The 15,012-nt window shown below is 44.9% G+C and overlaps 1 protein-coding gene across 1 annotated transcript in view; it reads left to right on the forward strand.

Annotated features, from left to right (window-relative positions):
* The first annotated feature begins 247 nt into the window (after positions 1–247).
* The window catches only part of MPPE1 (metallophosphoesterase 1), a 49,623-nt gene continuing 34,858 nt past the window's right edge, over positions 248–15,012 (forward strand). Inside the window, 2 exon segments of the mRNA XM_046649821.1 lie at positions 248–462; positions 2,973–3,042. Coding sequence (XP_046505777.1) covers positions 248–462; positions 2,973–3,042 — 285 coding nt within the window.

Consider the following 15,012-nt stretch of genomic DNA (forward strand, 5'->3'; position numbering starts at 1 on the left):
ATTCATTCATTTATTTGAAAAATACATTTGAACACTGTGTTTGAGCCTCCTAGATGGCTGCCAAAGATCCTTGTCCATGTTATTTATGTTCTTGTATTGTAATTCCCTTCTGCCATCGCTGGGGCCAATCTGGGTAACCAACAGGACGTTGTGGAAATAACGGGGTGTGACTTATGAGGCTGGGACATAAAACACATTAGAGCTTTCATCTTGCTTTCTTGGGGCACTTGCTGTGGAGGGAACCATCATGTCCCGAGCAGTCCCCTGGAGAGGCTCAAGTGGTGAGGAACGGAGATCTCTACAGAGATCTCTTGCCAAGAACCAGCAACAATTTGGCGGCCATGTGAATGAGCCATTTTGGAAGCGAATCTTCCAGGCCCAGTCAAGTCTTCAGACGATGGCAGTCTGGACTGGCATCTTGATTGTGACCGCACAGAAAGACTCCAGTCCAGAACCATCCAGGTAAGGTGTTCCCAATTTCTTTACTCACAGAAACTATGAGTTAATATGTTTATCGTTGACCTGTTTTTACTCATGACACTTCTGACACCAAATGTATGGGGGTTTTCCACAGCAACAACCAATTTTCTGATTCTCTGGATACTAATTGGGTGATCAACAATTCAATTCAATTCTGACACTAACTACCTGGAGTTAGCAAAGACCCCACAGGTTAAGAACTCAGTCCCAGAAGACTACCCCCATTTCAGATGCCAGTCACAAGTTCTGGGCCCCCTGTGCTTCTGACCAGTTGGCTATAAGTCAGAGATTCCTACGACACCCTCTCAGGTTTGATAACTTGCTAGAGTGGCTCACAGAACTCAGGAAACGCTTTACTTATGTTTGCCAGTTTATTTTAAAGACTACGACTCAGGAACAGCCAAATGAAAGAGGGGCACAGGGCAAGGTATGGGGCTGACGGTGGTGTGTGAAGCTTCTGTCTCGTTTTTGGGAGCACCCCGCTCCTAGCACCTTGATGTGTTCACCAGCCCAGAAGCTTTCTGAACCCATTATTTAGGGCTTTTAGTGAAGGTTCCATTACACAGGTATGATCGATTGAATCATTTGCCATTAGCGATTGAACTCAACCTCCAGCCCCTCTCCCCTCCCCAGAGGCCAGGGTAGAGGTTGGGGAGTGAATAGGGGAGTGGGAATGGGGGAATCTGAAATTCCCAACCTTCTAAACATGGCTTGGGCTTTCCAGTGACCAGTCCCCATCCTGAAGCTACCTAGGGATGCCCAGCCTCCAGTCATCTCATTAGCATGTAAAAGACACTCTTAACACTCTGGAGATTCCAAGGGTTTTAGGAGCTACATGCCAGGAACTGGAGACAAAAACCAAATATATATTTCCCAATATACCACAATTGTTTTAAGCCAAACTAAACTCTGAGGTCAAATTTTACTTGGTAATTAAGAACTAATCCAGATGTTGGTACCTGGAAGAGGGGTGCTGCATAATAAAATCCTGAAAATATGGATGTGATTTTGAAATGGGGTAGTGGACAGAAGGACTTTGAGAACAGTGTTATTGAAGGCCTAAAGAATATTGGAAACACCTGAAGTCCAGCTCCACTGACACTTGGTTGTAACTATATATATATATATATATATATATTTTTTTTTTGCTGAGGAAAATTAGCCCCAAGCTAACATCTGTGCCAAGCTTTCTCCACTTTATATGTGAGCTGCTGCCACAGCATGCCTGAGAAGTGATGTAGGTCCGTGCCTGGGACTCAAACCCATGAACCTAGGCTGCTGAATTGGAGCATGCCAAACTTAACCACTAGGCCACAGAGCTGGCCCCTGTAACTTTACAGTTTAAGAGTAACTTTTCACTGAGCCCCAGATGGCTGCTCCTTTCTCAGTGACCCCTTGTTTGTATGGAAAAAGCATTCTTAGATAATTTCCAGAAACATTTCTAAAACGAATGACTCCTAAACACGAGGACACCTTCATCTTTCTCTTTTTTTATTCATGTATTTAACAAATAACTATTGAGCATCTGCCACATGCCAGGAACTATTTTAGGCAGTGGAGATACCGCTGTGAACAAGACAGATACAGGCCCTGCTCTCGTGGAGCATACATTCCTGCAGGAGGAGATGGAGAATCAATGAACAAAGTAATGGACACGATAATTTCAGGAGGTGGAGTAAGTGCTCTGAAGAAATTAAAGTCTACTTTATAAGAGTAACCCTGATAAGAGGCTGGACCCCTTTGATCTGCGATGACCCATTCATCTCACAGTGTTACAACTTCTAGATTCCAAGACTTCTGCCTATATCCCACTTTTATCCTACAAAGCCGTAATTGCCAAAACTTGGAAGTAACCAAGATGGCCTTGGCCATAAGTGAGACTTTTGACACTGCAGTCTGGGAATGGAACTCTTGAATTACCTGATTCTTATAGAAGTGATACACACCCAAATGCAGATAGAAAAGTTTGGCCATAGGTCATGAGGTAGATAAATGGGTAGACACCAGGGACAAGTCACCTAAATGATTTTACAAGTAGCCTATTGCGTCAAACCTCAAGGCTATTCCAAAGGCTACCTCATTTAAAAAATTAAAATGTATTGAATTTTTTGAAAGGACCTTATTTTTTTTACGGCAGCTTTAGGTTCACAGAAAAAGTGAATGGAAAGTACAGAGATTTCCCATATACCCTCCGCCCCCACACATGCATAGCCTCCCCCATTATCAACATCCCCCGCCAGAGTGGTTCATTTGTTATAATTGATGAACCTACATGGACACATCATAGTCACCCAAAGTTCATAGTTATAAATTCTGTAGGTTTGGACACATTTATAATGACACATATTCACCATTATAGTATCCTACAGAGGAGTTTACTGCCCTAAAAATCCTCTGTGTTCTGCCTATTCATCCTCCCACCCACCCCTCTCTCCACAACCCCCCGGCAACCACTGATCTTTCCACTGTCTCCAAAGTGTTGCCTTTTGCAGACTGTCATCCGGGTGGAATCATACAGATGCAGCCTTTGTAGATCGGCTTCTTCCATTTAGTCGTATGCATGTAAGTTTCCTCCATGTGTTTCCATGGCTTCATAGCTCATTTCTTTTGAGTGATGAATAATATCCCATTGTCTGGAGGTACCACAGTTTGCTTATCCACTCACCTACTGAAGGACATCTAGCTTGCTTCCAAGTTTTAGCAATTATGAATAAAGCTGCTGTAAACATCCGTGTGCAGATTTTTGTGTGGACATAAGTTTTCAGCTCCTTTGGGTAAACACTAAGGAGCATGATTACTGGATTATATTGTAAGAGTATGTTTAGTTTTCTAAGAAACTGCCAAGATCTCTCCCACAGTACCTGTACCATTTGCATTCCTATCAGCAAATAATGAGATTTCCCGTTGCTCCACATCCTCACCAGCATTTGGCCTTGTCAGTGTTCTGGATTTTGGCCATTCTAATATGCGTGTAGTAGTATCTCATTGTTGTTTAATCACATTCACTTTAAAAAAAATTTATTTATTTTTTAGCACACCTTAACTTTTTGTTCACTCCTATATGTTTGAGTGCCTATAATGTGTAAGTCACTTGTGTTTAGCTTGATAGGAAGATAAAAACATTCCACAGGGTAAAACAGACATTTAAAAATTTAGCTGGGGGCTGGCCCCATGGCTGAGTGGTTAAATTCACGTGCACTGTTTTGGCGGCCAGGGTTTTGCCAGTTCGGATCCTGGGCATGGACCTATGTACTGCTCATCAAGCCATGCTGTGGAGGCATCCCACTTAGAAGAACTAGAATGACCTACAACTAGGATATGCAACTATGTGCTGGGGCTTTGGGGAGGAAAAAAAAAGAGGAAGATTGGCAATAGGTATTAGTGTGGGGCCAATCTTCCTCACCACAAAAAAAGCATTAAAAAAATAAAAATTTAGGGGCTGGCCCTGTGGCGCAGTGGTTAAGTTCACACGGTCTGCTTCTCGGCAGCCCGGGGTTCACCGGTTTGGATCCTGGGTGCAGATATGGCACTGCTTGGCAAAAGGCTGTGCTGTGGTAGGCGTCCCACATATAAGGTAGAGGAAGATGGGCATGGATGTTATCTCAGGGCTAATCTTCCTCAAATAAAATAAAATAAAATAAAATAAAAATTTAGCTGGATCTTGAATGTTGTGCACTAGGAAACGGTGGCTATTGTGTGGGTCATCTCACTTAAAAACAGAACACACAGAGGGCTCTGTCACATACCAGGCATGCCCTGCACAGCAGGTGTCATTCATGCTGGGTGACGGCTGCTTGCTGGGATTAGTACGTGAAGGCATGGATGGACAGTTGCTTTCTCTGCTTGAAACTCTTCCAGTAAACAAGAGTCCTGTCTCCTGCCCCTGTAACTGTTGACAATCTCCAATATATAAGTTTAAAAAAATACATGCGGAACAGTATGTATAGCAAGTTACCACCTGTATAAAATGGGAGAAAATATTTGTTCATTATTACTACTACAACGTAATAGGCATTTTGCTAGATGCTCAGGACACAGAAGTAAACAAAACAGATGAAATCGATACCCTCAGGAAGCTTTTACACTATTGCTGTAAATAACATTGATTTCTTTTAGGCACAGCTATTTGGAGTATGGTGCTTAGTTTGTAAGAACGAAATAAAGGAAACTTCTTTAAATTGGGCAAACAGGGGGAGATCTTTTAGAATCAATGAAATAAAAGGTAGTGATACTACTTGTATGAGTATACAGGGCTCAAACTAAGTGTATTGATTAAAAACCTTAAGCTCTCTTAATCAACAATAACAACAAGTAACAGGGTTGGGAGAAGGCAATTCAATCGATTTCTCTCAGATTCAAGGAGGAGTTGAACAGCCAGTCCTGAGGACCAAGTGGACCCCAGCTGTGACATTAATGAGACTCAGCTCTCGACTCCCAGTTTCTGTGTCTCTTCATTTACGTTTTTCAGAGAGAAAAATCATTACACTATGGCTCAAAGCAAGACTGGCCTGATGGCTCATGAGCCGGGTTCCCCCTTTTCCTCATGAAAGAGTAAGGTGCGACCCCCTTTCTTCCAGTCATGAAGAAGGCATAAGGTGGGATCTGTTGGACTCCTTCTTTTAACAGCCTGAATCCTTTCACTCCCCACCCTGCTCTTATTTTAACCAAAACAGCCCAGAATGGCCCTTCTACCAGTCCATCCTCCTCCTGCTTCCATGCAGAGCCTGAGGTGGTTAAGGGCAGCGCTGGGCCAGGGGGCTCAAGCACTTGCAAACCTCTTTGGTCCTTTTGCCACTTCCTGATACTCACCTGGTTCGACTGGTATAAATTACCAGAACCGCTCTCTCCCAAGGGCTAATATGATATATAACCAACACCACCAAAACATTGTGCAGGGCTTGGAGAGGGCAGAATGGCAAACTAGGCTTTCCTGAATTCTGGGAAGACTATTTTATTTTAGAGAAGTCATATAGCTTAGTGGTTAACAGCTCAGTGGTTAACAGCTCAGATACTGGAGCCAAATAGCAATGGGTTCGAATTCCAGCCCTGCCAATGACTAGCTGTGTAACCCTGGGTGGGTTTCGTGACCCCTGTGTACTTTTGCTTCCTCAAGCATAAGTCTGAGATGGTAATAACCATACGGGTCTCACTGGGTCGTACGGCTGACCTGCTCTTCAGATGCTGCAGCTGGACAGGTCTGGGGCGGCTCCACCACTTGCCAACCACGTGCCCTTGGCAAGTCATTTCCTCTCTCTGTGCTTCAGGTGCCCTCCTCTGCAAACTGGGGATAAGTTATCAAAGAACCTGTCTCAGAGGGTTTTGGGGAAGACTAAATGAGTTAATGTATATGTTATGAGTTGGATTATATACGCCGAATAAGATATGTTGAAGTCCTAACCCCCAGTACCTCAGAAGGTGACCTTATTGGAAAAGGGTCATTGCAGATGTAACTAGTTGAGAGGAAGTCATTAGGGTGGGCCCTAATCTAGTCTGACTGGTGTCCTTATAAAAGGGGGAGTTTGGACACAGACACACACAGTGAAAGGCCGTGTGAAGACGAAGGCAGAGATCGAGGTGATGCATCTACAAGCTACAGCAAGCCAAAGACTGCCAGCAAACCGCCAGAAGCTGGGGGAGAGGCATGGAACCCAGTCTCTCTCAAAACCCTCAGGAGGAACCAAGCCTGCCAACCCCTTGATCTTGGACTTCCATACTCCAGAACCGTGAGAAAATAAACTTCTGTTGTTTAATCTGCTCAGTCTGTGGTGCCTTGTCAAAGCAGCCCTCGCACACTCATACAGCAGGTGAAGCACTTAGAGCAGGGTTGGGATTACTATCATTAGAAAGCACAGCAGATGAGTTACTACAGGGAACCAGTGGGGAATACAGTAAGTGGTCAGTGAATGTCAATCATTATTATTAGCACGATAGCCTCAGAGGCTCAGAATGACAAAAACGCTCATCGTAGATTCTTCCACAGAAGGAGGAGTCCACCATAAAGGGAAGACTTGGTCTCCTTTTAGGGTGGTTGCTGACTTTATTAATGCAGTTAGGATGGAGCCAAGTCAAGGTCTGCTTGCAGCTCTGCTCACTGTTGAGTGAGAAACCCTCAACCTCAGAGGTCCCTGCCAAGCCTGTGGGGCTACAAGGAAGACAGAAGAGCAGCAGCCCCGGGCTCGAACGCTGGCCCTGTAACTACTTGCCAGGCAACAACAGAACAAATCTCAAAGGCTGCTGCGGAGAGCAGAGTGCAAAACACCCACTCCCTAAAATGGACACTGGCCCGCGCCTGCGTCTTTCCTGGGAAGGAGGGCTTGGGGGCGCTCTTCACCCCTCCTTGCTGCTGTCTAGGTTGCCCTTGACTGTCCTCCATTTTGGTGCTGAGTTTGAAACTGCTGTCTTTTCCTGAGTGCTTAAAAGTGACTTGAAATCCCGGAAGCTGTTTCGCTTTTTTGGCTGTTGTCAAGAAGGAGCAATCTGCCCAGTGTGCTCCATGTGTCCTCAGTTAACCGCTGTGATGACAGCCTGCCTCTCCCACCGTCCCCTACAGAAAAGAAGGGCGGATACGTGAAAATTGTCTCTTGGTGTTTGCAGCACTGGGGAAAAAAAATATCCGTTTGCTTTCAGCAGGCTTGCTGATATCTTATGAAACCCTCCTGGGTCCTGGCATGCGAGGTCTCTCTGGGAGAGAGCTGGACAGCCTCTTCCATCACACTCCCTTTGGCATTGACCTGATGGCGCGTGCCCTTCCACTCATTGTGTAAGAAGAATAATGATGCGATTATCATGCTTCCTTCTGGAGTTTATCTGAGGAGGGGAGGTGGCATTAAAAGTAAGTTCTTTTGAAACAGGAAGCTCTTTTTGATCAAATTTTATCAGCCCATTATATTCTATTTGGATAAAACATTTCCCCAGAGGGCTCTAGGTGAGCACTGATGTCCAGGCAGCGCGTCCTGAAGATTTTGCAAGGTCTGGAATGAACCGGTTGTTCACTTCTGCACATTCTGATACAGTAACCGCTAGCTGGGCGTGGCTACCGAGCGCTGGACGTGTGGCCAGTAGGAACTGGGATATGCTCTAAGCTAGAATACACCTCAGATTTCAAAGACTTCATACAGAAAAAGAAAGATCTCATTCATAACTTTTTAGATTACACCGTGAATTGACAATATCTTTGATAGAGGAGCTAAACATTAAAGCATTATTAAAATTAATTTCACCTGTTTCTTTCTACCTTTCAAAAATTTTCTAGTGCCCACTTTAAAATTACATCTATGACTTAACGCTTGTGGCTTACATTATATTTCTATTGCACAGTGCTTGTCCAAATCATTTGAACACGAGTTTCTTTTTAAAGATTACTTGGATATTTTTTATAAATTGTTTTCCTATTAAAAGTTTCGTCTTGCCTTCCAGAAATTAATAACCAATACCTCATCCAGATATTTTCTCTCTCCTTGTTTGCTTTTTATGTATGGTTTAGATGATTTCATCATTTGTTACCCAATATTGAAATATATATTTGAGTCTCTTTGCCTCTGTGGGTCTCTTTCTTCTACTGTAAACCACAGTGCTGGCTGTGGTGTAATCCCAAAGCCTCCTCTGGCTTTAGGATTTTATGATTCTGTTTTAAAATTTGAGGCCTTATAAGGAGGAGGGAAATCTAGGGTAATCCTAGAGATTCTTGACATGTGAGGCATGATAGAGTTTTCTGAAGATAAAATCTTTTTTCTGACTCTGTTCCTGCTGAGTCGGAAGCCTGGAATCGGAGCCTGTGGAGAGGCCTAGCGGACAAGGGGGGGCGATGCTGCCTCCTAGTGGGCAGAGGGGGGAGCAAGTCTACAGTGGGGTGGCCCTGTGCAGTGGCAGCTGCTGCGCTGGTCATAGGTGTGAGGGAGGCCAGTGGTTCAGGTGGCAGACCCAGGGGGTGTGGGGGGATCCCAACAACTCCTGTAGTGGGCCTGCCCGGTCTGCCCCGCTCCCTTGCCAAGGGTCTACCATTCGATGCAGACAGGAGCTGAGGGAACCCTTCTGGTCACAGCACTGGCTTTGAGGGTCTCTGTCGTCTGGGTGGGTGAAGCTGCAAGGATGTGAATGTAGAAGCTGCTCCTTCAAGACTCCAACCTTAAAGAGTCAGCAGGCCTTCGAGAAGGGGCCTGAGAAGCCAGGAGAAGCAGACTTTAAAGGTTAGCCCAAATTGGCCTTCTGCCCCTGTCGACCAGGAGTCCTGACCAATACAGTCCATAAAGCATTTCTTGAGAAGAAGATGAGCCAACTTTCTGAGTAAATACATCAATGGATCAGCAATGTAAACAAAGGGGATACGTACCCTATTCCCTCTGTGTGTGGTATATTTAAGAGAAAGGGAATCAGAGAGACACAGGAAGCCACAGCCCTGGTGCCAGACAAAAGTGTGAGGAAGCCCAAGTGAGTTTGTCCATTTCTGTTTCTCCCGTGACAGGACTCTTCTACTCTGTCACCTCCCTGTCCTCCCAAACTCTCACTGCTGCACTGCCTTCTATATCTTTTGACTTCTCACCTCATCTTCCCAACACACAACACACTATACAAACACACACACACACGCTCCATTCCTTGGTAGCAAAGAATACAGAGGAACACACTTACCTGCGTTACTTCAAGTAAGGTGGATATGGCTAGTGTATACACGGAAACAAGGAAAACAGGAATCTCAAGCTTGCTGCCAGGCCTCTTCAGAATCGAGGGAAAGTCACACAACCTCCAGAGAAGAATAAGAACCGCAAGGCAGCAGAGCATCCCAGAGTCCGGAATGAACTATGGCATGCAGAATGTCAGTTAGTTTCCACGCTGTCCTGGAGACCAGTTCTCTTGTTGCTTGCCCATATCCTGTCTTCTCCAACTCCCAGAGGCTGGGTTGTGTTGATCTTCAAGTGGTCAACCATTATGGGGCACATCTCCTTTCTGTCTTTGTCTCTAACATGCTCTAAACAACTACTTCATTCTCTACTAGGTATATATATATATATATATATATTTTTTTAAGATTTTATTTTTTCCTTTTTCTCCCCAAAGCTCCCCAGTACATAGTTGTATCTTCTTCGTTGTGGGTCCTTCCAGTTGCGGCATGTGGGACGCCGCCTCAGCGTGGTCTGATGAGCAGTGCCATGTCCGCGCCCAGGATTCGAACCAATGAAACACTGGGCCGCCTGCAGCGGAGAGCGCGAACTTAACCACTCGGCCACGGGGCCAGCCCCCTACTAGGTATATATTTTGACTTCTGCCTCCTCTTGGCTCCTGCTTACTCCATTTTCATAATTTCTGCTTTATCTTGACCCTTCAATGTTTTTTCTAATCCTGCCTGTCTTTTCTCTGTGTTTTTTCTATCTTCCTCTCTTGCTCCCAAGGACTGACTCTCTCCCTATCTCCATTTCATGTTTTTGAGGAAAAGAATATGATGCCTTCATCATCATCATCTCTGTAGGGCAGAGATTTCTCACCAGGCTATCTCATAGGCTGCTGATCCACCCTAAATTGGCTGCCCTTAGGTTGGATATCCATCCCCAATTCAGTTGGCTGTGGCTCTGGGGGTGGGGTCACCTGGCACAGAACGTAGTCATTTATGCTCATGGACCAGAAGCTTAGTGAAGTGGATAACCCTGAGTATGACCATTTATGAGGGGTTGATGGGAGTGGTGAGTTCCTCCTATCCCGTACACGTCTGCATACTTCCTCCAACTCCCACCTCCAGCAACGTTTTCCTGCCTATTGTTCATCCTCTTGGCCCCAGATCACATTTGGTAGGTTACCCCCTGCCCTACTTGGACAGAGGACCAGTCTTACTTTTCTTTTTAGTTGAGAGTTAAAGATGGGGTAGGGGAGAGCTGGTATAATTTTGCTTCTTTAATCACAAAAGACCTTGAGAAAGAAAGAAGTATGTCACGGCGATATATAACAACACACACATCTTGCGCACCATCAGTGGCAAATGCCGCGTGCTGGGCCTCTGCCCTTAAGAAGAACTTTTTCGGGAATGAGGAGAGGTGGGGTGGGGTGGGAGGCATTTGGAAAGTAACCTCAGGCAACTGTCCTTTTCCCATTACTGCTTCTGGTCCCCCAACTGTCTGCTGGGACAGTGCCAACTCTGGGGCCACACGACTCAGTCAGCCTTTTTATTTAGTCCTTTAGCACCAACCTAAGGCTTTGACCCCTACCTACGCAGTCTCAATGTTCATTCTCTTTAAATAGCTGTCGCTGATTGTGTAAAGCGGAATCTTCTCGGCGTTTCTAAGTGCCCCGGTATCTATTGCCTCTGAATGAAATAACTTCAGGTAATTCTGGATCTGGATGATCTGATTTGTGAAATCTGAGGAGAACTGGAATTGGGAAAAAATACCTTACATTTTCTTTCTCCTCGTAGTGTTCTCGTGTTTCAGAAATGTGACAACTACACCCCGCAGCAAGGTGCCAGAGTCTGTCTCCTGCATGTTAATCGTGACCCTTACTCTGCTGTTTAAATGCAAGGCTCTGTTTTCTGGTAAAATCCAGGGTTCTGAGGGCGTAAATTCCTGCTACTCACCAGGCCCTGCTATAGGAACCATAGGTTCATGATGATCAAGATGGACATATTTGTTAAGGCAATTCTAGAACATGTAACAAACAAACTCAAGACTGTGTAATGGTTCAAACATGAAAGAAGTTATTACTCCCTCACATAAGGTTCACAGTGGGCATTCCTGGTGAGTGGATGTCTCATTCAAGCAGAAATTTGAGATTTTTCATCTTGTGGCTCTGACATCTTCAACATGCGGCTTTCAAGGTCTCCCTGGAGCCTGGAGGACAGAGCAACTATAATTGAGCAACTCATTCTATCTGGAGTGGTGATTTAACCTTGTTAAATAATAAAAAGCAGAACCATGTTAAATAATATTCTTAGGTATCTTTTTTGCGTCTGGAATTTAATATTTATACCTCCAATATTTTACTGTTAAATATTTGTTAAGATGTTCCCTTTCTCGCACATTCTGAGAGTGTCTTTGTAATCCTGGTTCATTTTTGAGGAAGATAAATTGAATGAGGACTAGAGGATGACTGGATATGGGAGTCAGTGTGTGAGGGCAAACAGGCGTCGACTGGAAGGCTGTTTCCTTCATCTAGGTGCGGTAGGAGGACCAGAACCAACAGGCTGGGGCTGGGAGACATTTTTGAATCCCAGAGCTTGGTGAGGGAGTAGGAGGGGGTGTGGATGTCTTCATGGCTTCTACCTTGGGAGATTGACCCCATTAAGCAGGCTTGAGAAGACTGGAGGTGAAATGGATTAGAGGAGGATGATGGCGGGTTCTGGTTGGAACATCTAAGGTGACATGGTAAATAGTTGGAAATATAAATCAAGAAATTGGACAAGTGATCAGGGTTGGACAGAGAGCTCTGAGCAGCATCAACATCTGTGTCATGCAAGGTAGGTGGCAGTGAAAGTCATGGAACTGGGTGAGATTCCACAGAGAAGTGGGCAAAATGCGGGGAGAAAATGAACCCCAAAATTTAGGGTGCAGGCAGAGAAGGGGGAACCAAGCAATGAAACCTACAGGGTGGTTTCAGAGTCTGATAAAACTGAGAGGAGTGTAAGAATACTTAACATTTTACTGAATGCTTGCCATATGTCTGATACTATGCTAAATAATTTCTATGCGTTATATGATTTGATTCTCATAACAACAAAACTGTTACAAAATTGATATTATGCCCATTTTACACATGTGGAAATAGAGGCTTAGATAGAGTCAGGAACTTGCCAAAAGTCATACTGTTAGCCTGAGGCAGACCTAGGATTTGGACCGAGATTTCTCTTTCTTCAGAGCCTTTGTTCTCACCCAACTCTAGCTTGCTGTCCTGGCATCTTGGAAACCAAGTGAAGACAGAGTTTAAGGAATAGGGGGATGTGTGTTAAGGGCCCTGGAGAGGGAACAGATCTGCTTGTCCAATTCTGTCTTATCAACAATATCAACAAGCCTATGCAGGCCCCTGGCTCAGGCCAGTTAGGTAAAAGGATAAAGACCCCAGTGTGAGAAGATCCTATGAGACTCCTCAGTTTGGGAGGGAACATGAGAGTAGTTCAATCCCTGAAAATTCAGGTGCAAAAGAGACTGGAGGCGGGTGGAAGTCGAGTTAAACTAGAGCCTCTGACAGGTGAAAACTCGAGACCTCATGGTTTCCAGATCCTACTCCTTGAATGTGTCATAACCGCAGCCAAGTCTTCCAATGACTGCAGATCCAGATTTCTCTGTGCACTAATTTCATAATTCAGAAAGACCATAGAACATATCCCACTCTCAGCACAAAAGTCCTCAAAGGTGTAAAACATCTACTCTGTTAATGCCCTGAAAGTTGAGTTTTCTGATTTTTCATCTCTAGGCCGGTAATAATTGTTGTTAGCTATTGAGTCTTTGCTTTGTAACAGAAACTAGTTGAAGTGCTGTATATGTACTACCATTAAGAAATACCAATCCTAAACGATGTGTGATTTTTAGGCCCATTTTACAAGCGAAGCCAGTCTCTAGAGCCTGCACGCTTAACGCTGCCTCCCCAGGACGGAGGCTATTTGCAGCTGGTGTTCTGCAAGGCCCAGGAACCCGCTCCTGTTTCCCACTGCATGCGCTAATGTTGATCTGGGCATACCTAGGGGAGAATTTGCCGTAACAGTTGTAATCTAAATACATCAGAACATTGAGTTTTGTTCTTAGTTTTTTCATGAACTGTGGACTTGAGCTAATTCACAGACTTCTTTGAATATTAAAGTTCTTAAGATTTAATTTTTAAAGTTATTGTGGAACATACTGTATATGCAAGAGTGCATAAAACATATCTGTACAATGTTAAGGATAACACAACACAAGGATATACACCCCAGGCCGGGAAATAGTTCATTCCCAAAGCCCAGAGCTTCCTGTGTGGTCCTCCCGATTGCATCCCCTCCCTTCCCCCTGAAGTGACCACTCTCCTGAATTCTGTGTTAATTAAGCCTTTGCTTTTCTTTATAGCCTTATCACCTACGATTTTATCCCTAAATAGTGGATATTTTAGTTTTCCGTGTTTTTAGACTTAGGTTCCATGTTTTTAAACTTCGGTCTATTCTCGCTTGCTTTTCTCACCATTGTGTTCTTGAGATTTAGTCACGTCTTTTCGTGTACTGTGGCTCCTTCCCTTTTGCTACCGTATAATGCCACTGTTGGGCGAGACCATTGTTTCTCTATCCATTCCCCTATCAGTGGACATCTGGGCTGCTTCCAGGTCTTGCTCTCACTCACAGTGGTGCTTTCAACCTTCTGGTACCTAGCTCCTGGTGCACAGGTGCATGAGTTTCTCTAAGGATGAAATAGCTGGGTGCAACTCTGCTTTTCAGACTATAATCTTTGTGTTTTTCTTTCTTCAGGGATGTTAGGAAAACTGATAGACTGAGGCAGTCCAATGGGGTGGTTTAAGCATGTCTGCTCCGGCATCAGATTGCCTGGGTTCAATTCCTAATGCTACCACTCATTGGCTGTGTGATCTTGGGCAAGTTACTTAATCTCTCTGAGCTACAGTTTCCACATTCATAAAATGTGGCTTACTTCACAAGGTTACTTTAGGGATTATATGAGCTAATGCTTGCTGAAGAAATGGTTAGTGCAGGTTCCAAGCTGAGAAAGGTTGGGGGAACCTGTATTCTCCACTCTTTGTGTTTCCAGGTGGAGGGACTTTATTTAGGGCAACACTTCTCTCCCCATTTCTCACTCCATCCTCCCCAGAAGGAGAAGTGAGTTCTTTGAGGTGGAATCTGGGAGAAGAAAGGAGCTCAACACCTCAGTGACTCTCATTTGAAACAAGCCAGGCCACAGAGGGGTGTGTTCTGGTCTGTCTCTGCATGTGGTAAGCTAAGGGGGACAAGCTCTGGGCTCAGGGTCTGTGGTTGGGGAGCACTGTCAGTAATTGGTGACCCAGCCCAACTCAGGGATCAGACGTGACACACTCACTTGTCCACAGTCTAAAGCCTCGTTCTCCAGGCACTTCATCAGTGCTGGGGCTGCATTCTGGTGTCCAGCTCTCGTCTCGTGTCCCACAGCTCCAAACTCCGGAGCAGGAGGGAAGAGGGTATGACCCCCAAGACGCCAGCGTAAGTGCTCCATACGTAATTAGGAGAATGCACATTTCTCTGGGGGCCTCCAAGTTTAAGGCAAAAAGCAAGCTCCCTTGTGTGGCAGGAGCAGAGCTGGTCTGTCCAGGCAGGTTCTGAGACCATCTGGAAATAATCACAAATATCCAAATAATCTTCATAGTTCATTTCATGATATGAATAAAATGGTGTTGCCCACAGACAGGCAGCTGACATAAGGATTGAAGCTTCGCCAGCTATCAGTACATCCCCTTTCAGAAGGCTGATGCTTTCCTGACCTGGCAGTCAGCTGCAGAGCTCCAGTCCCAAAGGCATAGAGGTGTTGTGGCCCTGAGGATCACAGAGGGGTCAAGGTGATATACGTGTGTGTATATGTGTGTGTATTGTATGGATGAATGGAAACA

This window comes from Equus quagga, unplaced genomic scaffold, assembly GCF_021613505.1.
Source record: "Equus quagga isolate Etosha38 unplaced genomic scaffold, UCLA_HA_Equagga_1.0 146_RagTag, whole genome shotgun sequence".
In the NCBI taxonomy this organism is placed as follows: domain Eukaryota; kingdom Metazoa; phylum Chordata; class Mammalia; order Perissodactyla; family Equidae; genus Equus; species Equus quagga.